This window comes from Hibiscus syriacus, unplaced genomic scaffold, assembly GCF_006381635.1.
Source record: "Hibiscus syriacus cultivar Baekdansim isolate YM2019G1 unplaced genomic scaffold, ASM638163v2 tig00110430_pilon, whole genome shotgun sequence".
Classification (NCBI taxonomy): domain Eukaryota; kingdom Viridiplantae; phylum Streptophyta; class Magnoliopsida; order Malvales; family Malvaceae; genus Hibiscus; species Hibiscus syriacus.
Window position 1 is genome coordinate 1655468 of NW_024062734.1, and position 15735 is coordinate 1671202.

At 33.9% G+C, this 15735-nt stretch overlaps 2 protein-coding genes and 2 long non-coding RNA genes across 8 annotated transcripts; 3 read left to right on the top strand and 1 right to left on the bottom strand.

Annotated features, from left to right (window-relative positions):
- The first annotated feature begins 1389 nt into the window (after positions 1–1389).
- On the top strand, positions 1390–8779 carry LOC120125447. Of its 5 annotated transcripts, XR_005516360.1 has the most exons (5): positions 1390–1854; positions 1944–2223; positions 7041–7272; positions 7975–8115; positions 8584–8779. XR_005516360.1 is itself a non-coding variant. In XM_039143878.1 (4 exons), exons 1-3 carry the CDS (start codon positions 1453–1455, stop codon positions 7250–7252), a joined length of 894 nt encoding a protein of 297 aa, XP_038999809.1. In that variant the 5' UTR covers positions 1390–1452; the 3' UTR covers positions 7253–7272; positions 7975–8388. The 5 variants fall into 5 exon arrangements, 4 of the variants coding, with proteins under 4 accessions (XP_038999809.1, XP_038999810.1, XP_038999811.1 ...); XM_039143878.1 differs by lacking the exon at positions 8584–8779 and having other exon boundaries at positions 7975–8388; XM_039143879.1 differs by lacking the exons at positions 7041–7272; positions 7975–8115; positions 8584–8779 and adding an exon at positions 3203–3441 and having other exon boundaries at positions 1944–2093.
- Positions 6104–6848, top strand: LOC120125448. The gene is made up of 2 exons (XR_005516361.1): positions 6104–6670; positions 6767–6848. It is a non-coding gene; the product is annotated as an uncharacterized LOC120125448 (long non-coding RNA).
- Positions 8780–8797: 18 nt separating the features above from the next.
- Positions 8798–9592, top strand: LOC120125449. Its single transcript, XR_005516362.1, has 2 exons — positions 8798–9239; positions 9392–9592. It is a non-coding gene; the product is annotated as an uncharacterized LOC120125449 (long non-coding RNA).
- Positions 9593–11280: 1688 nt separating this feature from the next.
- LOC120125445 (serine-threonine kinase receptor-associated protein-like) lies at positions 11281–15507 on the bottom strand. The gene is made up of 7 exons (XM_039143877.1): positions 15270–15507; positions 14577–14712; positions 13990–14071; positions 13084–13259; positions 12248–12385; positions 12027–12166; positions 11281–11691 (listed from the first exon to the last, which is right to left on the bottom strand). The coding sequence occupies exons 1-7, from the start codon at positions 15385–15387 to the stop codon at positions 11444–11446; spliced, it is 1038 nt and encodes a 345-aa protein (XP_038999808.1). The 5' UTR covers positions 15388–15507; the 3' UTR covers positions 11281–11443.
- Between the last annotated feature and the right edge of the window lie 228 nt (positions 15508–15735).

The following is a 15735-nucleotide window of genomic DNA, read 5'->3' on the forward strand; positions in this document are numbered from 1 at the left end:
GGTATTTCGTCGTAAAGTGCCACCGTTTGTCCTAGAGAAACATTCAAAGATTCGTCGAATTTAAGTCACTGTCACTGTTTTTCGTCGATTTCGGTCGATCCTGACCTCCATAAGCCACATCGCCACCACCATTCGAACCACCGTGCAATTTTGATCAAAATCTAACTGTTTGGCGATCATGGTGACCGGAAATGGCCGGCAACGATTAGTAACAAGGGTTGAAATGAGATATTTTAGTTTTTTAGAGTTTTTTTTATAATTTCATTAAAAGTTTAGGGTTTTTTTAATAAATAAATTAAGTTTTTTAATATAATATTTTTATTAAAATTTTTAAAAATAAAAAAATATAACGGTAAGCACCTACAAATGTAACTAAGAAAACGTTAAATACTTATTTTTAGCAAAAAAAAATTAGACACCAAAACATTTTTCGAGACATTTATTTTTGTATATTAAGCCTCATAAAATTGTAGTTAGAATGAATATAAAGTGTAATTTAATATTTATAAGTTTTTATCTATTCAAATTTTATATTTATTTGTATTTTAATGATAATATTTATATTTTAAATTATAGTGTAATGTAATTCAAGTTGAAGGTAAAGTATAATTAAATATTTAATTCTAATTTATATATTCAAACATTTTATTTAGGTTTAGTATAACAGTAAATTTATTTTCTTCGGTGCAAATAAGAATAATATAAGTTAATAGAATATTTTTTATATATAAATTTGAATAGTTTAAAATTAAAGGGTAAAGTACACAAATGGTCCCCTGACTATGGGACATTGCTTTATTAAGTCCACAATTATTAAAAGTTTTAAAATGGTCCTCTAACTATAGGGCGTTGTTGCCTACTTTGTTGAGTCCCTTGATTATTGTAAGTTACAAAATAGTCACAGGACTATTCATATGTTACAAACTCGTCCATTTTCGTTAAAAAAATTGATGATCGTCTAAGATGGACGTTAACTTGTTGACTAGATTATGACGAGTCTAAGAGATATGAAAATATATTTTAAGATAAATATAAATATATATGGTATTTATCAAATCTTATTTTATTTTAATATAATTTTACTTTTAAATGTCAATAATAAATCTAAATTGATAAATATAATACTATAACTACTGCCGATAACATTGAACTATTACAATTATCAACAATAGTTAACAATATTTTTCAATTTTTGACCTACGGCTACACCATTGTATTAAATTAGTTTATCAAATTACAGCAAATTTTAAAATAGGAATAAATCCTAATTTTGGTATAAAGTGAAGGACTAAAACATAAAATAACAAATAATTCTATACATAACCAACCAAGGAACAGATTAGGACTCCTTTACTTCCATGTATTCAATAAAAAACAAATACTTGTGTTTTCTTCCTAAAAATTCAATTCAGCAATCTATTTTCATTTTACTGAAATTCTAATTGACCAATCATGAGATTCAGAAAAGGTAGCAAAGTCGAGGTGTTAACCAGGACCGAAGTTCCAACCGGCGCGTGGCGCTGTGCCGAGATTATATCCGGCTACGGTCACAGTTGCAGCGTGAAGTACGGTTGGTTTCCGATGACCGGCGAGGCGGGTTCGGTGGAGAGAGTGCCCAGGAAAGTGATCAGGCCTTGCCCTCCTCCTATTAACAGGACCGACGATTGGGTTCCTGGCGACGTCGTGGAAGTGTTCGACGAGTTATACTGGAAACCGGCGGTGATCGTTAGAGCTTTCGGTGGAAACAACTTTTCCGTTAGGATTATTGGATCGAATAGAGTACTCAGTGTACATCAATCTCGATTGCGTGTACGAAAATCTTGGGAAGATGGCAAATGGTTCCTTGTTGGGAATGTAATTCTCTTCAATCTTTCTTTGGACTACAAATTTTGACATGTTTCTTTAATATCTTCGCTGGATTTTATTGATTCTTTCGATAACAGGGCTCGTCGAATTCGCCTGGACCATCGAAGAGGAAAAGATCTTCGCCTGGCTTCTCGGATGCTGGTGGAAAAAAGACGAAGGTGATTGAAAAAGGTAGTATTGGTGGTCAAAGACTAATAGTGCGCATTCCTTGTCCAGCTTCTGAAAAGGTAGATGTGTTTGTCTCCCCAAATAATATACTGGCTGAAAGATGTACGCCTTCTTCCTTTTGTAGAATTGATGATACCAGTGATACCTTGAGTTGTGCATCGTCTGTTGGTAGCTGTAGTGGTTTAGGGAATAATGGTCTTGTCTCCTAGTCATGTAACAAAAGGTTGTGTAAACTTTGAGGATTATTGTAGTGATGCCGACTCATATTCTGAAAGGAGTTGTGGAGAAGAAGGAAGTCCTGTTTCCACTAGTGTGGAATTGGGAACAGATTTCCATAGGTCGGAGCTGCATGCCTATCAGAAAGCTCTGGGGACAGTGCATGCATCTGGGCCTTTGACTTGGTAAAAAGAAGAAAAGGTGACTAACCTACGTAGTTCTCTTAATATTTCAAATGATGAACATTTGAGGGAGCTAAGAAAGTTGAGACATGATGATAATAGGTTTTCTGTTAGTTGTTGCTGGGTTTAATGAATTACATTTCTATCAGGTAATGCGGTAGCGTTCTTTGTTACTCCAATGATGCAGGTATTGTAAAGATACTTGGAAGTTTCAATTTTGTAATTGATTTATTAGTTTCTTCTCATATCTCCATGAAAAAAGGCTTTTGTTCTTCATGTAATTGTAGTTTAGATTTAGGCTTATATATAAGCATCTTCTTTTCGTTTTTGCTTTTGACCTTTTGCAAATGTTGAATATTGTTGGGCGGATATTTTAGCACAGTAAATTCTATTACCCCTTGTGAAACAGTTGAGTTACATTGAATACAAAGAGGTGAATCACATTCTTAGTTGCTTGAACAGATTTCCTATATTGATTTTAAGCATATAAGAATTCAAGTTCCAGAAACTGTATTATGAATTGCATATTTCAGTCTTTCCCAGCACATAAAAATTTGCAATTTTTTCCTAGAAGTTTACTTTGACCTTGTTCACGCTCTTTATCCGCAAAAAGAAAATGACCTTTTTGTAGTTCACTAGCCTAGGGTTTTGAAAATCGTGATGTGATGCTGGTTGGTTTACGGATTCTGGCTATTGTTTCATACGTTTCCAGTTTTATGTCTACATCATATCATGATGATGTACAATTCTTAATACTTGCTTTATTTCAGCAGCATATGGAATTAATGTTGAGAAATATCTTGATGCTTTCTCAGAAAATCTCATGGCCAATGTTGGAGGCATCAATACTTTGCTTCTAAAGCCATGATGGATTGAGTATGTCATCTCCTACAGTTGACCCGGGGAAAGCCTTAAGCCCCGGTTTTGGTATGAATTATATCTTGTTTTTCTAATATAGGATTAACTCTTACAATTCAATTTGTTCCATATGCAAATATAATGATACAAATTTCCGATCTTACTTAAGAAATTTAATATTTCATCGTATTAGACCAATTGATTATTGATTAAGCTCTTGGATTTTCAGTGCTAAATTATTAGCCTGCTAACTTGGGAGCCTACCTCTATCTACCATTCTTTCTTTCACAAAACTGATATTTTGATTGAACTTTTTTTAAAGTAAGCAAATTTGACATTTGATTTTTGTATTTTAATGTATATATAATTAGTAATTTGACATCCAAACTAAAATTAGGATAACTTTACTATAAATTATTCTGTTATACATACAAATATGAAAATTAGGCACACAATTATACAATCACAAATCTAAAAGTTAGGTACATATGTGTATTTGTGATTAATATTTGTTGTTAATTTTATAAATTTTCTACACATCAACTAATAAAGAAATTTCTAAAACCATAGTTTTTACGTATAATTTGATTTTTTTTCACAACAAATTGAATAATTATATTTTTATGATTAAAATCATTAGAAAATATTTTACCATCCAATGTATTAAGAATAAATTTATTTTTTAAATGAGATTAGATATGTAGTTAATTTTCACTATAAAATCTATCTAATGTGATAATTTTAAAATATAAAGATGATGATTGATTAATGATTTTTATTTGATATATTGAGGAAGGATTAAAAAAATCAACATTTATTTGGGTGTATTTCAATTTACGTCGTTTTTAATGTTATAACAATAATTATGTCAATTAAAATAAAATACAGTCAACGATAAATTATTATTATTTATATAATATTTAAACTACACTTAACTCTCAAACTCTTTGTAAGCTTAAATAAAAACTGAAATTCATAATCTTTAGGATTTTGCAAGGATAATCAAACTAAGATTAAGTTGATAATAAAGTCAAATATAATTTTTATACAATGTTTAAATTATTCATAATTTTTAAACTCTTAAAAGAGATTATTCTCAAACTTACAACTAGAGATGCACATAGCCGGATTTAAATCCGATCCGGATCGGATAAAAACCGATCCATTTTTTTCACTAAGCCAAAAAATCGGTTTATAAAAAAACCGGTTCAGATCATAACCGGTTTGGAGGGCCGGATGATGTAACCGGTTTCGGTTTGAAAAAAATCGGTTTTTTAAAAAAACCGGTTTTTAATCCGGTAAAAAATCCGATCATCCAATTTTTTAAACCCATACCGGATTTTTAAACCCCAGACTGAATTTTTAAACCCCAGACCGGATTTTTTTCCGGATGAAAAACTAATTTTTTATCTGGTTTTTTTCCAAACCGGTTTTGAAATATCCGATCCGATTTTAAAAAAACCGATTTTTCCCAAAACAGATTTTTCCCAAATTCGATTTCGAATATTTTTTTGCACAAAATCGAATATTTAGATTTTTTGTGCACATCTACTTACAACCTCCGATATGTTGCAATAACAATGATGTCAATTAATTTAAAATTAAATTAAAAAAAAACAGAGTAAACTATCTCATTAATACCTTAATTTTAATTGATGAATTAATTTGATCACTAAAATTTAAAACACTTTAATTTAGCATTAAACTTTTCACGTTGACTTTTTTTGTCACTAGACTGTTAAATTGTTAAGGCATGAATTACATAATAGTTCATTGTCGATATGGAAGTAAAAAAATAATTTATATTTTATCTCCTCATCTTCTTCATGAAATTAATTTTTTTTATTCATTTTCTACCATCTTTAAAAACTGTAATTCTTCAATCTTTTACGGCCACCCTAAACGTTGATTTCATTGTTCTTTATCACTTCATTAATGTAGATTATTTTTTTTAAAAAATCTCTTTAAAAGTAACGAAATTATACATAAAAAATTCATGAATTTGGGGGTTTATGGATTTTCTCATATTTGAGAGTTCACGGTGGTTGTTCAAAATATGAATAGTAAGAAACATTTTTTCAAGAAGACACATACCTCAAAAGTAGCCTAATCAGACGACTATCGAAGGAGATTAAAGTTTTAGAATGTCAAACATTTGAATGAATTTTCATCGATGTTGAATGAATTTCCAAAAAAATAAATTCAAACAAAAAAATAGTAAAATATAAATTTTATGGTACAATTTTATCACGAATGAAAACGAGTGACAAGTGGTGATTGATTGACCATAAAAATTAAAGGAAATGTCAAAAAAAATTTAGAAAACAGGGGCAAAAATAATCACTTCATCATGTTATTAATGATATAATAGTCTACTGATAAAAAATATCTCGTAATTTTAGTATTAAAATTGAAGTATTTTAAAATCTAGTGATCAAATTGATATATAAACTAAAATTTAGTGACTAATAAGATAGTTTACCATAAAATAACTATCAATTGTTTTTTTTATTAATATATTCAAAAACAACTCTCAATCATAATAAGCATTGAATGTTTATACTCCTTACATTTATAATGCTTAAATTTAATACTTCAAGAAATAACAATAATTTTTTATTACAAATATTGCTTAATTCGTATAAAAAATAACTATCATAAATTAAATTATAAGTGTATACATACATATATATATATATATATAATTATAAAATAAACTATGAACAAGCAACTAACTCCACCTGCGAGTTATTTTAGTTGGCAAGAAACGGCTTAACCTAAGCACCCTCGTCCTGACCGTCGGATAATTGGATGATCTCTCCTTTATTAACCGTCCGATTATCATAAACTCTTAATAAAACCCTGATCCCTATATAAACTCCATCTTAACTTTCCTTCCCCAGATTTGTTCATTCTGTGGTTTCTTGGTTTTTATATTTATAACCCTATTTTCACTGTTTTTAATCAAATTCGCCGATCATGAGATTTAATAAAGGTAGCAAAGTCGAGGTCCTTACCAAGAGGGAGGTACCAACAGGTGCCTGGCGCTGCGCCGAGATCATCTCCGGTAACGGCCACACTTACAGCGTTGGTGCGGTTGGTTTCCAGTCACTGGCGAGGAGGGGACGGTGGAGAGAGTCCCCAGAAAAGCGATTAGGCCTTGCCCTCCACCTACAAACGGGACCGTTGATTGGGTTCCTGGCGACATCGTAGAGGTGTTCGACGACCTGTGCTGGAAACCGGCCTTGATTGTTACTGTTTTCGGTGGAAACAACTTTTCTGTGAGGATTCTTGGATCGAATATAGAACTGGAAGTACATCGATCTCGACTGCGTGTTCGACAATCTTGGGAAGATGGCAAGTGGTTCCTCGTTGGAAAGGTATTTTTTTTCACAATATATTTTTTAATTTATTTCTTCATGTGTTTTATTTATTAAACGTTATTTATTCTTACCCCAATCTTATTTTGATAACAGGGTTCGTCAAATTCCTCACATAAGAGGAAAAGATCTTCGATTGGCTTCTCGGGTTCTGGTGGGCAGAAGAAGAGGGCTATTGCAAAGGGTAGTTTTGATGGTAAAAGGATAATAGTTTGGCTTCCTTCTCCAGCTTCTAAAAAGGTAGATGCGATTGATTCCCCAAATAATATACTGGGTGAAAGATGTACGCCTTCATCCTTTTATAGAATTGATGATACCAGTGATACCTTGAGTTGTGCATCGTCTGTTGGTAGCTGTAGTGGTTTAGGAAATAATGGTCTTAACTTGTCTCCTACTTATGTAACAAACGGTTGTGAGAACTTGGAGGATTCTTCTAGCGTTGTCTACTCTTATTGTGAAAGGAAATGTGGAGAAGAAACTAGTTCGGTTGCATTAGTGAAGGATTGGGAATGGATTTCCGCAGTTTGGAGTTACATGCCTATCAGCAGGCCCTTGAGGCATTGTATGCTTCTGGGTCTTTGACATGGGAAGGAGAAGCAAAGGTGACAACTCTACGTTCTACTCTTAATATTTCAAATGATGACCATCTAAGGGAGCTAAGAAAGTTGAGACACAATGATAATAGGCTTTCGTTTGTTACTAGATTCAATGAAATAATTATATCTAATCATACAACAGTGTTATGTTTTACGCGGTGCTGCAGATATGTAAAGATAAAATGATTTATTCTCATCTCTCATTATTATGTGTGAAGTTATTATTCTTTATTTTTTTCCTCATTGCTGATTTCGTAGTTGCATGGTACTGTTTGGTGGTTGTGTCATTATTAATTCAATAGAGTAGAAGGCTGCTTCCTCTAAGGGATAATGTTGACTGTTAAAAAATAGCATTTGAATGAAAATTAGTGAAAGTACATTTTAGCTACTGGGAAGGTTACTCTATGATGGATTCCACTGTGTAAGTTCCCAAGTTTCAGAATATTGCATCTAGTAGAGCATGGTAGCTAGAAATATTTAATTTCTACTTTTTTGTCTCAGATTACCTTTGATCTTGTCCATGTTCATCAATTTGGCACTTGTAAATTATGATGTGGTGCTAGCTGGTTTATGGATACTACCCGGTATATATCTGCAGTTTTGTGTATGTTATCAAATCATCCTTCAAAGGTGGGTATAAATATTATACTTCCTTTATTTCAGCATTTTATGGAATTTATGTTGGGAAATGTCTTCGTGCTTTCTCAGAGTATCTCATTGTCACTGTTGGAGGCATCTATACATAGCTTCAAAAGCCATGATTGGGGTTAAATTTGGCACCTCTTGCTGTTGACCAGTGGGCAACATCTATGCTTTATTCCCCAATGGATCCCTTAAACCCTGCTTTTGGTACGGATATTTTTATATATCTTTTTGAATTTTGGTTTGCCTTTTTAAATGCTGGTATAGGTCATTTATCTGTTGCCGCTGCTGATAAATCAAGATAATCTTAAAAAAACACCCTTCAGTTTTAATTTGTAAATCGATAGGTTGCAGTTGCAGTTAAAGAATTCAAGTTGTAATAACCATAAATTTGTGTTTATCTGGATGAACATATCCAATAATAGAATATTTTAGGCTGCATAATTTATAAATTGCTCTGAACCTCCCTACTCTATGTGGGGGGGGGGACTTGTATTAACTAGAGTAGACTATAATATCTTATCACCTCTGAACCGTACAATTATAATTTGTGGCCTTAAGCATTCTAATTGTATGAACAAATTTGTACATACTGATGATATCAGACAATTATAATTTATGTACCATGATCAAATGATATTTTTAACTTCGCAAGTGGTTGTCTGATATTGCTAGATGGGTGCTTCTGTGCCCCTTCAAAGAACTCCCAGTTGAAAATCATTGCCTGCCCATGAGAGTGATGTTCTGTAAGAAAAATTCTTGTACCGTATAATTATATATTTTCTTTTCCACGGATTCTGCATGACAAAAGATTCATGCTGTGGTTAACTTGTTGGTTTTCACATATTATGTACAGTTCATGAGAATCCGTCATGCTGATAACATTTTCTTTTCCCTTCCCTTGATCAGTTCTTGAGACCTTTTAGATTGATGTTTGACTAGAAGAGTGTAGAAATTTAGATATGGGATTCCTATTTATTGTTGTTGCATGCAGTATGGACTTCAAGTGCTTCAATGCATACCTTTCGGTACTAGGTAGGTTCCTTCCGATTGGTAAGTTCTGTTTGATAGTATTTTCTATTTACTCTTGTTCCACCTTTAACATTTTTTTTCTAGACTTTTGGGTGGTTACCTGTTAACTACTTATTTGGCACATGTGAATGCTTTGGCTGAGGTATGTTATCTAAGAGCCTGTTTGTACTCATAATCATAACCTACCATGGCTAATTGGCCTTTGGTTTAGATTCCTCCATATTTGTTGTCACTTGTGACACAGATCACGAAGCAGAGGCTTGCTTGATAGAGTAGTCTTGACTGTTGTTTCTACTGAGGTCAAATTTCAATTTGATATTGTCTTGTTGCCTAATTCAATTGTTTAGCTCTAAATATGGTACATGAATCAATTGTTTTACATCAATTAATTAGAAAATAAAAATTAGAATTATGTTTTTCAAGAGCAATCTTATTGACTTCACTCTATTAGGGCATCCGAAAACTCAACTCTCGTGGTGGATATGATAAGGCTCTTGCTAGAGTTGGTTCGAGTGTACAGGTGAAATATTGTTCATCGAGCTTCAACCATGTGAATACTTCTAGCTTTCTGTTCTCAATCGTGCAAGTCTCACGCTTGAGAAAGAGACAAATGCACACACAATTTTAAGCCAGCTAATACTGTTTAGCATAATCTTTACTTATTTGGTGGGGGTGATGAATCACCGATTATATAAACTTTTTGTAATTGAACATATCTTCAAATCTGTTGTAAAATCCTAATGACTAGGACTAAAAGTTATGTTTTATATATCAATCTTGTTTAGTTTTTTCCATCTGCCACTATTTCTTTAAATGTCTAATGTTGGGCCGAAAAGTAAATGTTGAGCATAACCATGTCAATACCATGCGGAAACCCTATTTTGTGTGCGCAGGATTGGTCATGTTAATTACTCATGGAAACCAACAAATGCCAGAACGTTGTTAGCAAAATTCTCATTTAAGATAGGTTTTGTTTTTATGTACTTAATAATCTCATTAAAGTTGAACCTATTAAGTAGATTCTGATCTAAAAGGGAATATTGTTCTCTGTAGAGGATCAGGATACATGTTTGAACAGTTGCAATAGATTAAGAATTTTTTGAATAGATATTATCTTATATGCATTTAGATTTCTAAAGTATATATATATAACGGTGTTTTTTTTAATGACTGATGAAAATCACTACACGAATTGGTGAAGCCCGAGTTTTTAAGGTTTTTTAGAAGACGGAATCAACTTGGAGAAAGGAATGCAGGGCAGCGCCTTGAATTTCAATAATTGCATGAATGGACTGCTAAGATCTGATCGTTGACATCAATGATTCCAAAAACAAAATGAAGGAAATCAATACATGGAACGTCGGAGTACTTGAGCTCGTAAAAATCAATCATATTTACCAATGGACAGAAATAATGCTTTTAACGTAGAAGATTTGGTTCTTGGATCTCAGCATTATCACCACCTTATGGTCATCAGTGATACCATCTTACCCGAATCAGAGTATGGTACTGTCATCATAGTCGTATCCACGGATGGAATCATGATCCGTGATTATATCTTCATCCAATGGTAGCAATGCCTGCCCCACGATGGTATATGGCAAGCAATCCATTACAAGAAACCACAACTCTGGAGCGTTACTTGGTGATTTCATCTGAATGTGGGAGGAAACTGCACCAAGTTGCCGAGGGAGTCGAAGTCCACCGAATAAGTATTATCATCGATTTCAGTACAATTGTCGGCGAAAAGCTTGATGTTGGTGTTGGTTTTCAAGGACTGATGGAGATGGAGTGTGGTAAAATGTGAGCCGTCCATGAAGGAACCCCATTGCTTTGTTGGACACGCATCTGAAGCAGAGTGGTGTCTTCACCGGTAGCCGACAAAGTATGTCGGGGATAAGATCAGTCAGAAAAGGGGACATCTGAGCGGATTATACAAGTTGATTGTTTTGCAGACAACTGAAAATGTTGTTTGACAGGTGCCAATACCAAACAGGAAGTCAGGGAAAACCCACAGGTGTAACCTGTGAAGGGAGATTTATTATCAGGTTACTGAAAGGTCAAGCATTCATATTCCCTTCCTTCATTATCAAATAGTTTATACTTCCGTTAATTATTTAGTTGAGCTTTTGCAGAAATCCAATGGCTTCCGATCAGTTGGAAAAGGAATTACGCTCTTTTACCTTGTAAAGAGTAAATCCGACTCAGGTACTTACCTTCAGACTTGATTATTAGAATACTAAAATTCAGCTTCCTCCATAGATGAAAATTTTTAAGCTCAAATTAGACTTTGAAAATTATCAAACTGAATTCAACTTTGCAAACCGAACTCGAGAGGAATATACAAGGAAATTTGAAAGGAGAGTTCATTTTATTTCCGTAGAGAAACAAGGAGCAAACAACACCCACACCCATAATCCTACAACCTGGAAAGCAAAGCTGAAAACAAAACACTTGTTGAATGCCCTTGACAAATTTAATACTATGACGAGCATCGGGTTGCTTATCCCATCTCTGGGGTGTCCCCTTCCTTGCCGACCTGAAGGGTCTGGAGCTTACGGTTAACCTCATCAGCCACAGCCTTCACTTTGGGATTCGGTGCATTTCCAGGTACCTGATCACTCTCTTCACGAATCACTGGACTTGTCTGCCATATTCTAATGGTACCATCTTCAGATCCTGAGGCATAGGATTCCCCTGCCGGTGCAAAACGTACACAATGGACAGGACCGTGGTGACCCTTGTTGCAACCTACAGTGATAAAAGCAACATTTGAACTCTTAACAACCTGAATAACACCAGTAAAAAAGAACATACAATCAGTTTCACACACTACATAACATGGCTCATCTGCTAGATGGATCCACCACCCTGTACGTTTCTGGATTTTTATATTTTTTATTTATTGACTAGCAGCATATTTATCATTCTATTGTGTTGTTTCAGGTTGGGAAACATGTCATAATGCACCCTCGTGAGGCCTTCAAAGACTGCCAAAATGGTCCACTTTTGGCATTAGCAAATATTGAAGACCCAGACATATAGTCTGAATTGATATATCTGTTCATCTCACAAACTCAACATACCAAGCTCTTCTCCGGTATGGAAATCAAACACGCGCACCCACATGTCTTCTCCCCCAGCAATGAACTTATTGCCATTCTTTGGTTCCAATGAAGCCGATTCTACATTGCATGGCATGTTGTAGCTTTTAACCAACCCAAAACTAAAAAGAGCAATATAAATGTCAGCGGCCATGGTGGCAAAAGAATAAAGTCCTGCACAAACAGCCCAGCTAAGAACTTACTGATTTGAATCCCAGAACTTAACAGTAGATCCATCAGCTGTGGTTATATAGCGACCATCACAACTCACCTCAACGCTTGTGACAGGTGATTTTGTCTCAAGAGTTTGAACTGTTTTGCCACTTCTGAGATCCCACAACCTATAGAGATACAAAGTTCAGGAAATCATTTTTACACAAGCATATAATTGTGTGAAAATCAATGCTTCGATAAAAATGAAGACAAACAATGGATGTTTTCCTACACATCTGCAGTTTATTTTCAATAAACTAGTGGATCAAAGGTTTGAGAATACACCAAACAATCAAATATGGAAGACATGGTTTTCAGTCTACATGCATGCAACATTCATGCATATTATATATATATATATATATATATATATAAGCAGGTAGGTAGGTAGATAAATGATAGATTTATGTGTGTGTATACATGGAACATTTACGAATAACGTAAACTAAATGTACTTGTACTTTTTTTTCTCTTTTGTTTACTTAGTAATATCCCATCAAATATCTGGAAAATTTTACAATTTTCTATCTGGCTATACTAGAAAACATTTATAATGTCCACTATCGGACCAGTATAACCTGCAAAGTGCCCTAAACTTTCTATCTTGACTTTTAAACTTAACAACTGACATGCATCCATTAAACTAAGTCAGTGCTCAAGGCAAGCAGATAATAGCCTACCTATCAAACACCTTATCTCAAAGACCTAAACTGACAACTAATTCAAGACAATAATGGTACTTACGAAAAATATCAGAACTCGCAAAAGAAATTACAGAAACCACAGCAGAAAATGAAAAGATGATACCAACAGATTACATTTGTACCTAACACCGTTAGTATCAGTGCAAGAACTTAAAATGATCTGGTCACCGTGGAGCCATGCAACAGTTCTAATTGAACCAGAAGTATTATCCACTTCTCTTGGTGCTGCATCTAGACAATTCAAATCAAATATGCGAAGGATTTTCTCAACTCCACCCGTGAGTAGATGATGTGTATCCTGTACAATTGACAATTTACTCGGATGATGCAAACAGATGATAAAAGGGAAAAGCAAAGATAGATAAATTTATCTTCATATGAAGAGCATATTAATGAACCAGGAATGAAAGTGCAAGCCTCAAGAAGCTAATTGCAATCTAAACTCAATATTATGTATTGAGTGCAAACAAATTTTTAAAATTTGTGAAGGTCTCGCGAAAAATGAAAAAGCATTCTCTGAAGCCCACTTAATGACTTTGCAACTTCAGTCCATTAAACAAAAAAGGATATGCAATTAGACCTTGCAAATGATTCAAGTGATGAAGCTACACGAGAGAAACAGAACATAGAAAAAGAAGAATGAGCATGTAAAAGTATGCAAAATATTTTCAATGGTAGAAGAAACGTACACACTTTTCAAAAAAAAAATTAAGACTATTGAATCAATGCATTTCTTTCAAAGTCGGTTGCTTTGGAAGCATTCTTATATTTGGTTAACGCACACAACCTTGATAGAACTTTACCAACTGGCATCACAAGAAATACAACGTCCATGCAATAATATCTAATAGAAAGTAGTGCTTATAAATCATCACAAAACAAAATTGCCCATGAGAAACAAAGCCGATACAGTACTTTCCATTCAGGCCATCCCTATCAGAAATAACATTGGAATGGGCATAAGCATTAAACGCTGCACATTTATAGTTAGGGAAAAATATTCTTAAGGAAAAACAATTAAGCTCTACCCCCGAAAAGGCACAAGCTCGAACAATATGCTTGTGTTCAAATGAGTGCAATTCATCTCCAGTCAACGCATCCCATAATTTCCTGGAAATATTGGAGAAAAATGATAAATTCCAGTTTTCAAACAATCATACTTGTAGAAAATGACTGTGTGTGTTTGAGAGAGAGAGAGAGAGAGAAGTGTTAAAACAATGACGAGAAGAAAATTAATATCAGCTTTTAGTAGTTCATACACATGCAATTCCCTATATTTAGAAAGAAGCATCCTTCCAATAGCAATACCCTATGCTTTTTACTTAACATGGAGAAGACAATTTCCAAATCCAACACTAACAAGTGCACAGCACCAAACACTTGCCAACCAGAGAATATCTCGGGAGCCTCTCCAGACATCTAACAACTAGTTAATATGAGGCACAGAATGTAGTAGACCACAAGGATGAGGTCCCTTTATTTTAAGGAGAGTGGTTAATAGAAAATAAATGGTGGCAAAAGACACTGGAATGCAAAGGTGGAACTTGGTATCCCTTTGCACACTGAAAATGTCTTCCCAAAAATGTTATTTTACAGCTGAACAACAAATACGTACGCAGAAAAATCAGCCGAGGCAGATGCAGCACGTAATGCTTTGTTATCTAGACAGGAGCTCCATACTGCACCTTTGTGCCCTTCAAATGTGCCAATCCAATCTCCAGTCTCCCCATTTCTTAACATTGGAGTGGAGTCTGAATTTCCAATGCATCATTAGAAAGAGAGCTGATAAACAATAAGCTAAATAGTCCATCGACATTACAGTATGCAAAACATAATCACTGTCATCTGCTACGACTTCTCAGGAAAATAGAAACTACACAATTCTGATACTGTAATAACCTATAAAAATGGATTATGGCAGAAGAAATGATCAACAAGAACATTAAAACAAATCACATCAACAACCTGATCAACCATAACTAGATTTCCTTCTTTCAAAATAATCATTCCATTTCATGTTACATAACAATGATGGTTTACGCTTTGCATCTGGTAAATAATAGCCAAATGACAGCTCAAAACATAATATTTAGACACATGTAACTCGAAACTAGTCGAAGAAAAAAGGCGGTTCACAACAGTAAACAGAAATAAATTCAAAACGGAAAATCAATACGATCAAAAACAGGCTAAATCAATCGGAAAACCCAAACCCAATTCGATATTCCTGTATCTAAATTCATATATATGGTAGAATATAATTTCAAAAGAAGCCCCCCAAGAATCAACAAAAAATTAAAAGATTCACCTTTACTGGCACTAATAAGAAAAAAGCCATCAGGGGTGATGGGGCTGTAGAACAAATCAACTACCGGCCTTGAATGCCCATGGCAAACTAATGGTACAGCCACCTTTTTCTTCTCCATTTCTCCGAATTAACAACAATACAAGAATTTTCGAATTTTTTTTTACTAATTTGATCCTCTTAGATCAAATTCTTTGGAAAAAGAAAAAGGGATTTATTTTAGCTAAAACTGAAACACAACTAATCCCGTCAGAAATTTATGTATTTAAAGCAAAAATTAATTTAATTTTTGCTTTCTCTGGACGAAGGGATACAAAGTAGGGATTAAAATTTTCTTTTTAATCTTGGAAATATATTATAAGCTGCTGAGATAATATAAGGGTCGTTTGTTCGAGGTAAAACATCCTTACTTTTCAGACCTTACTTTTCAGTGTATAATGAAAGGAGAATAGGTTGGTTAATGTAAAAT

Excerpts from the sequence above, each read along its gene's own strand:
- LOC120125447 (XM_039143878.1), top strand. The coding sequence starts at position 1,453 with ATGAGATTCAGAAAAGGTAGCAAAGTCGAGGTGTTAACCAGGACCGAA. Across the intron at positions 1,855-1,943 it reads AATGGTTCCTTGTTGGGAAT|GGCTCGTCGAATTCGCCTGG; the intron begins GTAATTCTCTTC and ends TTTCGATAACAG. Across the intron at positions 2,224-7,040 it reads TAGCTGTAGTGGTTTAGGGA|ATAATGGTCTTAACTTGTCT; the intron begins ATAATGGTCTTG and ends GTGGTTTAGGAA.
- LOC120125445 (XM_039143877.1), bottom strand. The coding sequence starts at position 15,387 with ATGGAGAAGAAAAAGGTGGCTGTACCATTAGTTTGCCATGGGCATTCA. Across the intron at positions 14,072-14,576 it reads GCCTCGGCTGATTTTTCTGC|GAAATTATGGGATGCGTTGA; the intron begins GTACGTATTTGT and ends CAATATTTCCAG. Across the intron at positions 13,260-13,989 it reads GAGCTTGTGCCTTTTCGGGG|GATACACATCATCTACTCAC; the intron begins GTAGAGCTTAAT and ends TCAATTGTACAG.